This window comes from Meleagris gallopavo, chromosome 8 (genome assembly GCF_000146605.3).
Source record: "Meleagris gallopavo isolate NT-WF06-2002-E0010 breed Aviagen turkey brand Nicholas breeding stock chromosome 8, Turkey_5.1, whole genome shotgun sequence".
NCBI lineage: Eukaryota > Metazoa > Chordata > Aves > Galliformes > Phasianidae > Meleagris > Meleagris gallopavo.
In genome coordinates, this window is record NC_015018.2 from 27,974,691 (window position 1) to 27,989,825 (window position 15,135).

Genomic DNA, 15,135 nt, shown 5'->3' on the forward strand with positions numbered 1-15,135 from the left:
TTTTTAATGTGACCAACCTAATTAGAAATAAATAAAGAGAAAATCGACAAATAGAAAACAAATTTTTTTTGTAGTTCACTGGATTTCATTGACGGAATGGTTCCATGTTTGTATGTGATTAACTTGCTCTAAGGAAAGGTCTGAAATGAATCTTGATCATCACAACCCATGCATTGTAGTAAAAACACCGTACTTTATAATTTCTTCTATTATGTGTGTCGATTAATCTTAAGTAGTTTGGAAAACATCTGGAGAATTAATTCAAGGTTTATAATTTTAGTGACTGGATATCATCTAAATCATAGCTATCTTTATCATTGTTTCGTTTATGTTTGGTTATGTTATTTTCTGGGTTACACGTTTTCTAATGTAAGCAGCTCATCTCCCTTCCTGGAATTATCTTTGAATTAAAGATACCAACCCTATTTTTGCCAGACTGATTAGCACAACCTCATTTCTTCTTGTCTTGTTCCAATAGTTCATCTCTGTAACTTTTTCACAAGTTCATCTTTCTTGAATGTGGATGATTAGAAAACATCTGTGGGATATTCTAGGTGTGTTTTCACCTTTACCTGGATAAATAACCTTAGTCTCACCTGATAAATGACATTCGTATTGCAACCATGAGAAAGCCATTACTGGCTCATAGACTTTCTCTGATGAAGCATTCTTCTCAGTTATTATCAACTGATGAGCTTCCATTTTATGGAAGGTTATGTTACTAATCCCGGTGCTCGACATCTTTAAATTACAGCTGAATATGTTTTTGGCTTTTTTTTTTTTTTTCCACTGGTAGCTGAGATCATCCAGTTCATCCTGCATGTTATTCTGTTTCTTTTGTGAATTGGCAATGTCTGAATGCATGTGATTATAGCATCTTAAGTTTGTGAGCATCTTAAAATGCACCCTTTCTCATCCTTAAGAAGTCTGGTTAGTAATTCTGACACCTCTCAACATGTTTTTTTTTCACTTGGAAAGTCTTCTGGAAACAGTTGTAGAAAACTGGGCATTAGAACCAATATTCTGACCAGAATATTGCAGCATGTAAGCATATCTATTTATGGAATTATTGGATGGGAATGCCTGAAAACCAGTCTTCAGGGAGACAGGAATGGAAGGGAGCTGGCAGCTCTTTAAGGAAACCTTTTTTAGAGAACAAAGCTCTTCATCCCCAAGCATAAGAGATCAAGTGGAGGAGGTAGGAGATCAGCATGGCTGCGTGAGTACCTGCTGGTCAAACTGAAGGAAAAAAGGAAATTTAGAGGTAGTGGAAGCAGAGCTGTGTGGTCTGGGAAGAATACAGGGATACATGTTTAGACATGTAAAGATGAAATCATGAAAGACAAGGTGCAGATAAAAATGAATTTGGCAAAGGATGTGAAAAATAATAAGAAGGAATTCTACAGGTACGCTGGGCTGGTCAGAAGAGACAGGCCAAGGAGGCTGTACTCCCTCCAGTAAATGAAAAGAGAGAACTGTCTTCAACAAACATGGTGAAGGCTGAGGTATTCAGCAAATTCTTTGCCTCGGTCTTCACTGACAGTCAGTCTACCCATGTCGCTCCTGTTCCTGAACCCCTCTAGGCAGACTTTGGATTATGTTATGGATTTGTAGGCTGGACTGTTTGGTGGATAAAGAATTGATCGTATCTTTCCAACCAGAGTGTTGTGGTCAACAGCTCTATGTCCATGGGGAGGCTGGTCATAAGAGGTGTCCCCCAGGGGTCTTTCTTGGGACTGCTGCTCTTTAACATCTTTATCAATGACATAGTGGGACTGAGTGTACCCTCAGCAAGTTTGCTGATGACACTAAGCTGAGTGGTGCAGTCAATGCAATAGAAGGAAGGAATGCTACCCAGAGGGATGTGGATTCCCACTTGAAAATGAGAACATACTGAAATTTAAACGAAGCCAAGTGCAAGGTGTTGCATTTTGGGTCCGGGCAACCCCAGATGTGTACAGACTGGGAGAACTCTTTGAGAGCAGCCCTGGGAGAAGGTCTTTGGGGTACTGGTAGATGAGAATCTTGATGCAGCAGTGTGCTCTTACTGCCTGGAATGCCACTGATGTCCTCAGATGCATAACAAAAGAATGTTGGAAGGGGATTGTTCCCTTCTGCTCTGCCCTTGTGAGGCCCCATCTGGGGTACTGTGTCCAGGCCTGGGACCCCCAGCACAAGAATGATGCAGAGCAGTTGGAGATCTGTTTTTTAACTATAAATTGCATCAGAATAGTAAAAGTAGTAATCTTGTCAGTTCCAGACTGATTTGGCTTTTTAAGCTATTGAGGTTGCAGAATTGATTGATCAATCAAATATTTCCACTGATATAATGCTAGAAAGAGTGGGATGTCTTAGTATGAGAAGAGTTACGAAAATTCATTTAATGATTGGATTTCTGTGTTTAAAGAAAAAGTGAAGATTCATATCTGAGTTGAGCAATGCCTTGAAATTCAGACAGAATTGTTTCAGACACTACTTTTTGCACTGAATGATTGTGTATTAAGATGGCAAAGAATCACAAAAGAGATTAACACTGAATATCTTCTCAGTTTTAGAAGTCAAAGTTCAGATGGTTCAACTAAATCTTAGAGGAACAACAGAAACAGAAACTGGTACTCCTTTTGATTTACTTCAGAATGATGCTTCTGAACCTCTTTTCTCAAATTTAGTTATCCATAGCGCATTTTTTTAATAAACAAGATGGAACAGCAATTCATATTTCTGTGCAAATCCTGGAGAGCTATATAATATACAATTTTACTGCAAAAATGTTCTAGTTATTACATGAATCAGACAGATATAAATGCAAAATATTATATTATACAAGTAAACTTTCATGATGGTACTTACTATGTAAAGTAGTAGTCGTTTTTTCTCCCTGAAAGGCATATATGCTGATCTTGTGGACTGATTAGTATTTAAATGGAAAAATGAGGACGGTGTTGGTGATAGAAAGGTGTATCAGCAGATTGACGTTTCACTGATCCCCATATGTAAGTTGTATCAAGTAAATCTGTTTGTTAGTAAGGTAATATGTATGTAAAATACAGTATTAGTGCTACAATTTTGATGATTGTGTTTGGAGCTGCTGTCCCTCATAACTTGAAACATCCAAGATGGAGATTGGAGTAAAATACAACTTACATTTCAGTACATATCAATAATGTAAAAAAAATGTATAACTAGTACATTATAAAAAATATCAGCGTTAGTGTACACACATGAAAAATCAGCACAAGTCTTCCAGTTCAATCCATACCTTCTCATTTGTTATAAGCACTTACGAATAAAAGTGCTGTCTTGCATTTCACAGAATTCGATTTTGTTGCTGAAAAAATGTAAGTTGTTTATAGACGCAGTGCCTGGAAACTGTTTAGTGAAAGTGGAATAGTGGCAGTAATAACAGAAAGTAATGAGTCTTTTCACTGCATAGACGAATCAGGAGGAAAAAGAGGTAATCTTAAAATCCCTACACAGTATCAGATAAAAAACTGAAATAGAGTGGAACTTTGAGATGAAGCGGGGTGTGTGGTGTTGTGTGCTCGTTTTGGATAAGTATCTTTGTAGAAGTAACCAATGTAGGCTAAGAATTAGGAAGAGACTGTTCCTCATGTGAAGTTCTTGTCTGCGCTTTCAATTTTGCTTGCATCATCTTCAACAGGCTGTAATGAATTATTTTTCTCATTTCCCATTCTGCAGAACTGGCATCCTCATTATCACAGACTCTTTTGAATAAGGTGACTTCTACAGGAAATGCTCATTTGCTAGCTTGCTCTTGTGTGGCTCCTATCATCAACATCTGGAAAGACTGGGGGAAAAAATGCAAATTTTAGGGCTACAGGCAACAAGAAGTTACTCAGTTACTCTCAACCTTTTTCAGTGCTATGGCAGATATTTTCCAGTTGTGTTTTAATCTTCACTTGTAACAGCTATTGTGAATAGTTTTATTTGATATCTCTTTGTGGTTACTAATGATGTGATGTAAAAGGTGGATTTAAGTGCCAGTTTAAAGAGCTGCTTTCAATTTATCCATTTTTGAGTCTTCAGCAACTGAATAGGTATGTCAAAATACTAATAAACATTGGTTGAAAACTGGTTTTAGCTCAGTAGCTTTACAGTTCACTAGTGTATCTGTATGTGTGCATACCTACAGCTACTTCACACATTTCTGTGAGCTCACAGCACTTCAGTTTCTCCCAGGCTTTTCCAGATGGTTTCCCCACAGGTGTTCCCAAAACAGCTGGAATGCTTAATTTTCACTAGCCATCTCTGGTGGGACTAAGTTAAGGCTGAGAGACACTGAATTCCACTGTTTAGTATTTTCCAAAAGGTCCAGGCTTCTTGTCTTTGTTTTTCTTTGTCTGTTCTGAACACAGTGTTGCGCGTTAGTATTAGTAAGCCTTAAACCTATGTCTTCTGTACATATATTCCAGGGTCAAATTCTTGGCTTGTACCAGAAACAAAAGGAGCAATTGTACAAGGTGGATATGGCCATACTAGTGTCTATGATGAACTGACAAAATCTGTTTATGTCCATGGTGGATACAAAGCATTACCTGGCAATAAATATGGATTGGTGGATGATCTTTACAAATATGAAGTTAATACTAGAACATGGTAAGTTGGGTTTGTAACTGAGCAAATTAAGTTATTTGATACTGAATAAGAAAAGATAAGCCTAAAAGAAGGTTCTAGTAAAGTCACGCAGGAGACTGTCCTTTGCATGTGGCAAGACATTATGTTCTCTGCAACAAAACTGAAGAATTATGAGAAGGATTAGGCTCTAACCAGCAGATTAATGGTGCTGCACACTGAAAGAAAGGAGGAAAGTTGCATGTATTTTAAAGGTTTTCCTATTCATACATAGCCACCATGCAGCGGTACCACTTGTATTACTTCCACATGATACAACTATACTGCTGAGGTACATTCATGTACAAGTTATACAAATAAGTAGAGAAATCTGAGAGCTGTGGAAGGTTATATTTCACAAAATTATCTGAAGGAAAATGTTCTGGTTGTTGAATAGGGATTGTAGTGATTTGTGTTCTAAGTGTTTCTATTTTTGTCAGATCCTTGTTCATCAAGTCTATTTTAACTTCTGAATGCTCCTTATGTGTTATATATGCAAGCTGACCTTAAATGCTTTTGTTTTTTTTCTTCCTAAAGATGATATGAGACAAAGATCTATTTTTTGAAACATTTTCTTCTTGCAGTTTAATGTTTGCCTTGAGCATTAATGGCTTAACTTAAAGCATGCAAGACTTGCTCTCAGATCAGCCTGTTGGAAATAATGTGGGTTTGATTTTGCTGAGACTCTTTATTTTGAATGCTTCTAGCTCTCATCAGTTAGAAGCATTAGACAATTTTTTTGTTCCCTTTAGTATATTTTTAAATTGCTAAAATTTTAATGCTCTCTTACTATGTTCTCAGATCAAAGCGATATTGTATCCTTTGAAAATCCGTGCAATAGTATAATCACAGAATCACCAAGGTTGGAAAAGGCCTACAAGATCATCCACTCCAACCATCCACCCATCACCAATAGTTCACACTACACCATGTCCCTCAACACAACATCCAAACGTTCCTTGAACACCTCCAGGGTCAGTGACTCCACCACCTCCCTGGGCAGCCCATTCCAGTGCCTGACCACTCTTTCAGAGAATAATAATATAAAATTATTATTCATTATTACTGCCATAACTATTAATGAATGCTTCTGTGCTTATATTAATGTCGTATTCTTGGCAGCTGGTAAAGAGCATAAGTCAAATTTGTTTCATGAAGGTTTCATACTATGGGAGTGAAAACTGGCAGAGGGCACGGGTCAAAGACACTACCACACAGTAATGGTTAATTGGTTAATGTATCAGTGAGCTTATAAACTATTCAGAATACTCAGTGAGGCAGCTGAGCCTGACTGCGTCACTGGAAGAGTGGTGTATAAGGCAGAGGTGGTGTCACAACTGATTCTTATACTCGTGTGCCTGTTTATTTTCGCACACATGCATTTGTGCTCACTGCTTCTGTTTCTCTCTTATCTATTCCCTCTTTCTCAGTCTCATCTGGCTGAGGTTCATATGCTGTTCTTTGTCTTGGTATACAAAGCCAATCAACTGTTTTATTTAAAGGCACATGAGTTTTCATTTCTCCATATGACTTAGGAATAAGCTTTATATTTCTTAAAATGTGAGGGAGTAATAAGTTGTTTTCTTGTGTGAACATTATTTCTAATGTGTGATCAGTGTTTGCAGTGCTTCTGTTGCTTTGCATTACTTGCACGATGCTGCAATTGGTAATGCAGGGCAATGTTGTGCTGGGCTTAGATGATGGCCTGGAACCACAGAACTACCTGCTTGCTGCTGGGTATTTCTGTTACCTTTATAACATCATGCTGCTATCTACAACATTTAGCATCAATATAGTTAACTGGGACTACTGTTTGCAACTGCTGCTTGCAGATACATGTATATGTGCATAGATTATTAATTCAGTGCAAAGTGTGCTGAGGTGCCTAATTTGCATAGGGTTGAAATGTTTTGGAGAGTTCTGAAGATTACTCTCATCACTGATGCTGATGAATAGTGAAAATCATGGCCAAATTAACTTGTATTTGTATTTGTATTACACTTCTGCTTCTGTTGATTCTTGGGGGAAAAAGCGACTGTTACCAGAAGGGGTGAAATTGAGCAAACAGTATGAAAAAAGTTAAGGAAAGAAATTTACGCAACAAATCTACATGGGGGCTGGAGCTGGAGCAACATAGTTCAAGTAGGAAACTGAGTAACCCAAATAATAACTGATGGGATTGTTAATACAGCCCCAGTGGAGAGCAGAATCCTTAGTTTTCTCCAAGGTAGCGTATGACTCTTTAGGCCTTTAGTGACCAAGACAGGCATTTGTAGACAGCTGCAAGGCTGGATAATCAAATATGGCAAGCAATGCAAATTGAGAGGGTGGAGGTGAGAAACACGATAAAGCAAAAGACTTGCAAAGAGATCTATGGTCAGAATGGTTAAGGACAGCAGATTTAGTGTGTTATCATACTTTCAGCTCATAGCAGGAATATTTCTCCATTACTAGTAGAAAATAACAGTTAAAAATAATGCCTTATTCTTATTTTTCTTGTCACTTTGTATTTTTATAACTGATGAACTGAACCAAGATATTGTGTTCTTTTGGGTATGCTTACCTAATATACCTACCTATATCCTACCTATATGTTCTTTTTCAAGCTAATTCCAGATTAAGAAAAATACATTCATGTGGTACAGTATGTTCAAAGTACATTATCAAGAATAGCAAAAACAAAAAAGTACCACTTAAAAAAAACAACAAGCAAACAAAAATTCCTCCAAGAACACAAAAACCAATGAAAAATCCCTTCCAAACAACAAAAAACTTGATGTTTTGCTAATTAATTCAAATCATTATGTCAAAGTAATGAGCCATACGTTAGACTCTCATCCCCAGACCTTGTAATGATGTAAAAATTATTGAAAAAATGTTATCAGTGTGATCCAAGGCAGACAGTATTTTTCAGTGAGAAGGAAAGATTGTCAAGTCAGGAATTTCATTACAGGAAATGAAGGACAAAGCAGGTTAATTGTATGTGTACGTAACAATACAAGTCAGAGTGGAATTTTAAACTTGAAACTTGTCAATTTAAAAGATATAAATAAAAGTTCACTACTGGTGGTCAAAGTAGCGTTTCACAAATGTGTCTAGAGCTGTTCTACTTAAATAATTCAAGATGGCAAAATAGACAATTTTTTAAACTTTCCCTTGCTAAGATTTATTTGCTGTGCTTAAACCACTTTAGAAATCTCTTCTCTCTACATTTGTAGTACTTACAGGCTGGGGCTACTGACAAGCCTACATTGTTCCCCAGCACAAGGCAGGCCATGTCCACAGGTCAGAAGAGTTGGATAGAGAGGAAACGATGAATCGTTCTCCATTTGTGTGAATTTTTGTGTGCTGAAATTCTGTGTGAGTGTGGCAAAGTGAATATATGGACAAAGCGGTGTGAGTGTTTTTCGTCTTAACTGGAATGACTTCTACCATTTCTTTTCCAAGTTTGAGAGTTTAGATAAAAAATGTTCACCCTCTTCTGATACTTGGGATGATCTAAATATTCTCTTAGCCTTCCTGAGTATCCTTTACTACATTTATTGAAGAAAAAATTATCGTGGCTGGGGACATATAAGATTATGAATGAATAAAAAGAATGGGTTTTAATTCAGTTGTAAAATTTATCATATCATTAATAACTTTTGGAGAATGTAAACCTGATACAATTTTTTTTCAGAAATGTCATTTGACAGACTGATTTAAAATATGGTGTATTTTTTTTAATGAATAAGTATATTTGTTATAACATGAACAAATTCAAAGTCTTAGAAATAATGAATGTTATCTGTTTACTGAATAATAAGTGTTTTCACTGTATTTTTTTTTTCAGCCAAAAGTGTTTTCATCTATAAATTTTCTTGGTGTGCAGCACACGTGACTTTTCCAAGTGTTATGTATGATGTTGATTTTATATTTTGCAGGACTATTCTGAAAGAGAGTGGTTTTGCAAGGTATCTACATTCAGCTGTCTTAATCAATGGAGCTATGCTCGTTTTTGGTGGAAATACTCATAATGATACTTCCCTGAGTAATGGAGCGAAGTGCTTTTCTGCTGACTTTCTTGCGTATGACATAGGTATGTATTCTGTTCTCTTTTTCACTGAATTTTAAATAAGTGTTGCTTTCAAATGTCCAGCTAATGCACTCCTATAAAGTCTTCATCACAAACACCTTGAAGTTATTTAAAAATTGTTCTGTAAAACTAAAATCAGACTTCTTTTTCATAATAGTCTTTAGGTTTTATTTTGTGGGACAAAACATATTATCTAAAATGGTGACTTTTGTTTTCATTTGAATAATGTTCTCTTATGAAAAGCAGATATTTCTACATGAATTTCAGAAAGTGCATTTTACTGTTGCCAAAAAGTGTTCAAAAGACTGTCTAATGATTATAACCAACAAACGTTAGTTTATTTTTCACACTGAGCACCTACCTGTTACTTACAAAGGCCAGTACTGGAATTTTAAGAAAATGTTTTCCCCCAGGAATGTTCCTTAAATGATTTGGAACTGGGGGCATTTTGTAAAACACACTGCTTAGTGCTTATATCAAAGTGCCATGACCAAAAATGAGATATGGAGAAGACAAAGTAGGCAGTGGTCTGAAAGTGATGCACTAGTCAGGTTGTGATGGTCAGAAAACTAAGAAAGCTGGAGCTGTCATAAGTACACAGCAGTGAGGATATGTAGGAAGTCCGTATCAGAAAGAGGCATGTGGAATGAGGACGAGGTGAAACAGAATCAACAAAAACTGAGGAGAACCAGACCCTTGGGAGAGTGATTGTGGTAAGTTACTAGCTGTAGCTGAGTCAGCTTGAAGTAATAGCCAAGATGTGTGGATTGAACTGGATATCTTCCTCTGGCAAGTTCCTCTCACCCACTCCCTTTCCCATGCATTTCAGATTAGAGTATCAATTAAGATTCCCACCTTTGATACTGAAAAAACATTATTTGATCAGGATGACTGCCTTGATGAATATCTTTTCAGGTGAAACAGTACCTCACCCACAATTAGCAGCCTCGCTAAGTGGAAGGAGAGTTTTGGGGGCTACTCCCTTATGTATGCTGATGGGATAGTGGCATGAAATGAGTCGGGGTGATAATAGCATATGGGACACTTACATAGTTATGTTAAAAATAAGCTTTGTTTCCACAGACAAGAAAGTGGCTAGGGTGTATGTGCTTTGTTAGTTTTATAGAACAGAAGAATTTTAGTTTTGGGTATCTGAGCCTCAAGCGCTTGAAAATAAATAAGGTTCAGACCCACTGAAGCTGCTGGTATGCTTTACAGATGTACAAATGGTGGAGTAAAATTCTCTGTGATTGGAGCTCAAAGGCTGAAATAAAATCTCTTTTTGCCTTTCTCTTCCTCCGTCCTCAAACCTGAAGAAAATAAGTGAAACCCTCTACTATAAGAAACAAAAAGTCACACAGAGTTTGATAGCACTAAGAAGCTGGGAGGGGGCTGAATTGTCGTACATGGAGAATGAGATAATTTGATAGTAACGATTGTCATGAAGTAGTGTCAAATGGAACATGCAGTTAGGAAGTGTAAGAATTGTCTCCTATGAGCTGGAGTTGAGAATGGCTTGTGTGTGCAATTGGAGTGTCACTGTGCTGTCATGGTGGGCTATGCAGTTCAATTGAAATAAACACACAGAGAAGAATTCAATTTTCAAGACCTGGGAGATATTTTTGTAGAAGAATTTTTGAAGAATTTGTGAAGCAAGAGTTTGATACAAACAAACTCAACTCAGGCTCTGCATGGGTATTAAGATTGTTTGAAGCATGAAAAATCATTGTGAGATGAGAATAAAAGGATGTGGTATATTTAATTTTACAAGAGAGCAGCTGAGAGCAGAAAAGATTGTTGTTTATAAATAGATTAAAAGAATACACTTTGGAGGAAAACTGTTTAAGGTAGAAGTCTCCAGAGAAGATGAGATGGGTGTAAGCTGTCACTCTTAAATGTTTCCAGCCATTGCCTACTGTGAGAGCTGTTTGGTTGTTATGAAAAAGCTTTTATGTAGGATTGTGCAGGCAGTAAACCTGAGCAATTTTTAGGAGTCTGTAACGTTTGCTGTTTATTGCCATTGTTCTTGCCCTAAACATTGTTCTTGCCCTTCTCTTTTGTTCACGTTCCCATGTTATGCAATTCTACAAATATAAATACACAGGCCATATTTGGCCAAAAAGCACAATCACAACTCCTGGGAGTTAAAATTCTGGAAATACTTATGCTTGATTCTGCTGAGAGTAGATTGTAGGTAGCTTTTGGCAAGTGTTTGTCATCTTGCTACAGTTGTAGTAACGGTGAGACATGACCCTTTTTTGTAGGGATTAGTTGATGTCTCTTTATGGATTTGTGTATCTATCAACCATTCTGCATTTCTTCACGTAAGAAAACAAATGGTAAATGTATTATATAGAACATGTGCTCTAACCTGATGGTTTCGATTGGGCATGTGAATAAAACCTTCTCAGAACAGCAATTTTTTCTTTTTTTTAATTTTTATTTTTTACTTTATCCTTTACTACATTTCTGTAGTTTTTTGTGTAGGTATCTGATGGAATGAGCTATTGATTTTTTTCCCACTATTTAAGTTTACAACTGGTTTTAATTGTTAATGAAACAGGACTATCCCTTCCTATTCTGTTAGAGGATAATATTACTTAGTGCTATACATTTGTTAATAGAATGTGCACTTGTAAGCCAATAATATGAGTCCAAGGATGTGAGTAAGTGTAACCTTTGGACTTTCACACACCAGGACATTTTTTTGTTTATTCTAGTTCATGACAATTAAGTACACTTCTTAGTTGCAACAGGATCTGTGTTTAATAACTTCGTATAGCATACATTATACGTAAGTTATTACGATTTTTTTTTCTAGTTAATTACAATATTTAATATGCTGTTTGTATTTTCTTAAAAGTCATATTTTCCGTGCATTTTCAAGCTGGAGAAGTACAAAAGGGAACAAATGTAGTAATTATTCTTAAAAAATTCTATAAAGATTGATTTGATGCAAGCTTAATCTTCTGTATTATTCATTTGCCCAAATTGAATACACAGTCTCATGGCACACATTAGATACAGACATACTTATTCAGAAAGCAGTAAATACTTATTTTACTAAGAATTTGATAAATAGAGAATGAGTATATTTCAGAATTTATTTGTCTTGAATGTATGATGAGCTGTGAACAACGACTGGAAGACAAAATATACTATGTTATCTATATCACTTTTCTTTGATACCTTGCAAAGGATGCTGTCTGGAAACCAGCTGAGTCTTAGAGATAGAATCTCTACTATTTATGTTCAAATTGAGCTACAGAATACTTTTGATTATATCTTTTATTACATGTGACATAGTTTTATGGGTAGTGTGCTTCAGCTTTTTATTATCCATGAAAATGCTTACTGTTTTTCATATTAATGTGAAATAATGATTTGGAGACATTCATCTGAGTTAATTTTTGCTGTCTGAAGAGCTGGCTTCTGATATCAACTGGTAATCTAGGCTCTTCCTGAAGTCAGTGGTGGGAAATACGTATTTCCAGAGAGCAATTCATTTCACTAGGCTTGAATAGAATGATTTTATTCATCTTTTCTGGAACCAACCATTGCTCTCTAGGTACTGAACTTAGTTTACATACATAAATTTTACATGCTTTAAGTGCCACGAGCCAAGAAAAAGCTGAATTCAGTAATTTTAAATGCTTCCTGCATCTGAATATATTTGTTAATGCTGAAGACTCAGAAATCTAGAGATGCTATAAAAACAATGCTGCCCTTATTTTTATAATTTAATATTATTTCACATATTTATAAAAAAAACAAAAACCAACAGAACAATGAGAAGTCTGCAGCATAAAATGAGCTCTGCAGGCATGTTCTTTGCTATGTGTTTGTCTTCTTCAGGTTTATCACCAAGTTGCTTTGATAGCTTTGGGTAAAGATTCTCAAATGTTTATTCTTGGAGAGGTGAGGAGGTTTTTTCCTGGCTGTGCCTATATGAGACTGAGAAGGAACCATAACAATAGGAACAAGCTTACCCCACTGCACTGGATGCTCTGTTTGACCTGTTTTTAGCTGATGATGATAATAGCTTTTCTTTATCTACTGTTCACTGGAGTGCCACAGTTACCTGTTCAGTATGTAAAAGGAAGCTGACATAGATTGGATGTCCTTCATACTGAAAGTTATGTTGTGAACACTCAGTGATGTTCCATTTTCAGGGCTATAAACACAATCAACTTTGTGCCATGAGTATATCTGGTAATGGGTTTTGGAGCTAGAATCTCACTTTGCTCTGTTCTCTCTTAAATGCTTGGATAGAAGAGAGAGGTGCAGGATTCTAGCTTTATTTCTTCACTTTTGTCCTGTGAATTTTTGGGGGGGATTTAAATGCATTTCATTGTATTTGTTTTTGTTATGCTCCTGCATAATTGTTACTACAGAACTGATGGATGTATTGAAGTATAAAATGTATAAATCTGATTTATATTTTTATAATATTAACGCCACTGGAAATATACTCTTTCTCTCAATATGTTTAACTTTTCAAAACTATTAGTTGAAACCACAGTTTTTCTCAACAATGTGGAACTTGGAGGATTGGCCAAAAATAAGTGATTTCTAAATAATGGGGAGAGCAGTTAGAAAGATGTGTCCACGTGGGTTTTGGCAGTCCAAATGAGAGCGCAATTTTCAACTTGGGGAAGTTGTTGAAAGATTTTTTTTTAAAACAATACAGAATTATGTATTTATAAACATATATACACACAGAATTACTCAGGAGCGTATACTGAAGAACTTGTTTCCAGCGCACAGTGATTAAATAGATTAATGTTTTTCTTGTAAAACCATCATCTAGGAGCTATCCTCGCCATCACATCAGTTCAAGCCTAAATCTTTTGCATTTCTATTCTTATCATAGCCTAGGAAGTATCTGAAGTTATATTTTATGAGTACTGAGTTACAAAGTTTGCAGATTAAAAAATAATTAATTTTACATAAGAACTGGAAGTTAAAGCTGAGATTCTAAAAAAGAAACAAACAAAAGAAAAAAGAAAAGTCTTTTTTTTTTTTTAAATAGAGTATTGATTTTAGTCTCTGGCTAAATGGTAATGTTAGTAAATATATTTCTGTATCCCTAAGGCAGTTATTGTTGTTTCAGTGTATGAAGTACTGAGACCCTGCCTTTTTGTTTCATGCATTGCATCTGGTTCTCCCGAAATGTGTGCAGAATGACTGGCAGAGAACCTCTATAAAAACAAAAAAACTCAACCCAATCAACTCTAAAATCATTGGAATGTGGCAGCTGCTTGCATGCCCTCTTCTAGTGGTAAATGTCTTGCAGGTTTCCTTGTATTTATAGGAGAGTGTGAGAACCTACACATTTAAGATAAGGTTCTTTTGTAAGTCTTGCTACATTCTGGATTTCGACTGACTTTTTACAGAATAAAGAATATGTAAATTCAATTGCTTATGAAAGACAATATTATTTGTAGAATGTTAAGATTTTTTTCTATGCTACTCAAAGTTTAAGAACTAAATTTCTGAAGTTTGGAAAGCATTTTAAAAATTGACTCCTGAGATGGACTTCAGTGTTACCAATTGGTTGTCTATTCAGTAGTAATCAAATTGCTTGTATTTCATGATAAAATTAATTCTTTATTCATAATTGTTGTATACTTGTAAAATAGATTGTTTAAACTCTTCTTTTTGTCATAAAACTACTAAGTTTGCATGCCTAGTAAAGAATTTTTTTTCAATCCTCCTTAGGAAAGAATGTATTTGTACTATTGTCTGTTCTTCTGGAATTACAAACAGATTATCAATAAGCTACCACAAAGAAAATGTAAAACAACATCTATGAAATATTAAGTATTATGTTTTCCTAAGCACTGAAGTCACATAGATAATTCTGGTGCAGTATGTAGTAGCAGTTTCCTCTGTATCACTGTACAATTAGGAGAGGAAATCCATAATAATATAATGCACAAATTGCTTTATTTAAAAGTAAAGCGTAATTGTTTTTAGAGTATTGCTTGTAGAGTTACTCTCATGTATATAGACTCTGATGTATATGTTACACCTGTAGTTAAAATTAAATTTATGCTGTTTCAAATATGTTTGCCTTTCTGGTTTGCTGAGAGTAAGAGTTTATTACCTGAACGAAGAAAATATTTATTCAGCATGGATGTGTCAGAAAATAAGTTTTCTGTTTCTGCCTAGCTCAGGTGATTTAGATGGCTATTTATTTGTGTATATGCTTCTAAATATATCAGTCAGTTATACTGATACACTGACATATATATCCCTCTCTAGAGCCTTCCTACCTTGTCTTCCAGTTCAGAAATACAGATAAGATTCTGGAAGTAAGGTACAGAAACAGAACACTGCCTGTTTTTAGACTGCACTAACAAAGGTGAGGCTGGAGCAATGCTTCCATTTCCTCCCTGCTTCTGACAATATTCTTTTTTTTTTTC

The 15,135-nt window shown here is 35.7% G+C and overlaps 1 protein-coding gene across 1 annotated transcript in view; it reads left to right on the top strand.

Annotated features, from left to right (window-relative positions):
- The first annotated feature begins 96 nt into the window (after positions 1 to 96).
- The window catches only part of LOC109368928 (attractin-like protein 1), a 16,122-nt gene continuing 1,083 nt past the window's right edge, over positions 97 to 15,135 (top strand). The window contains exons 1-3 of the mRNA XM_019617975.1: positions 97 to 106; positions 4,434 to 4,617; positions 8,556 to 8,710. Coding sequence (XP_019473520.1) covers positions 97 to 106; positions 4,434 to 4,617; positions 8,556 to 8,710 — 349 coding nt within the window. The remainder of the gene's footprint in view (positions 107 to 4,433; positions 4,618 to 8,555; positions 8,711 to 15,135) is intronic.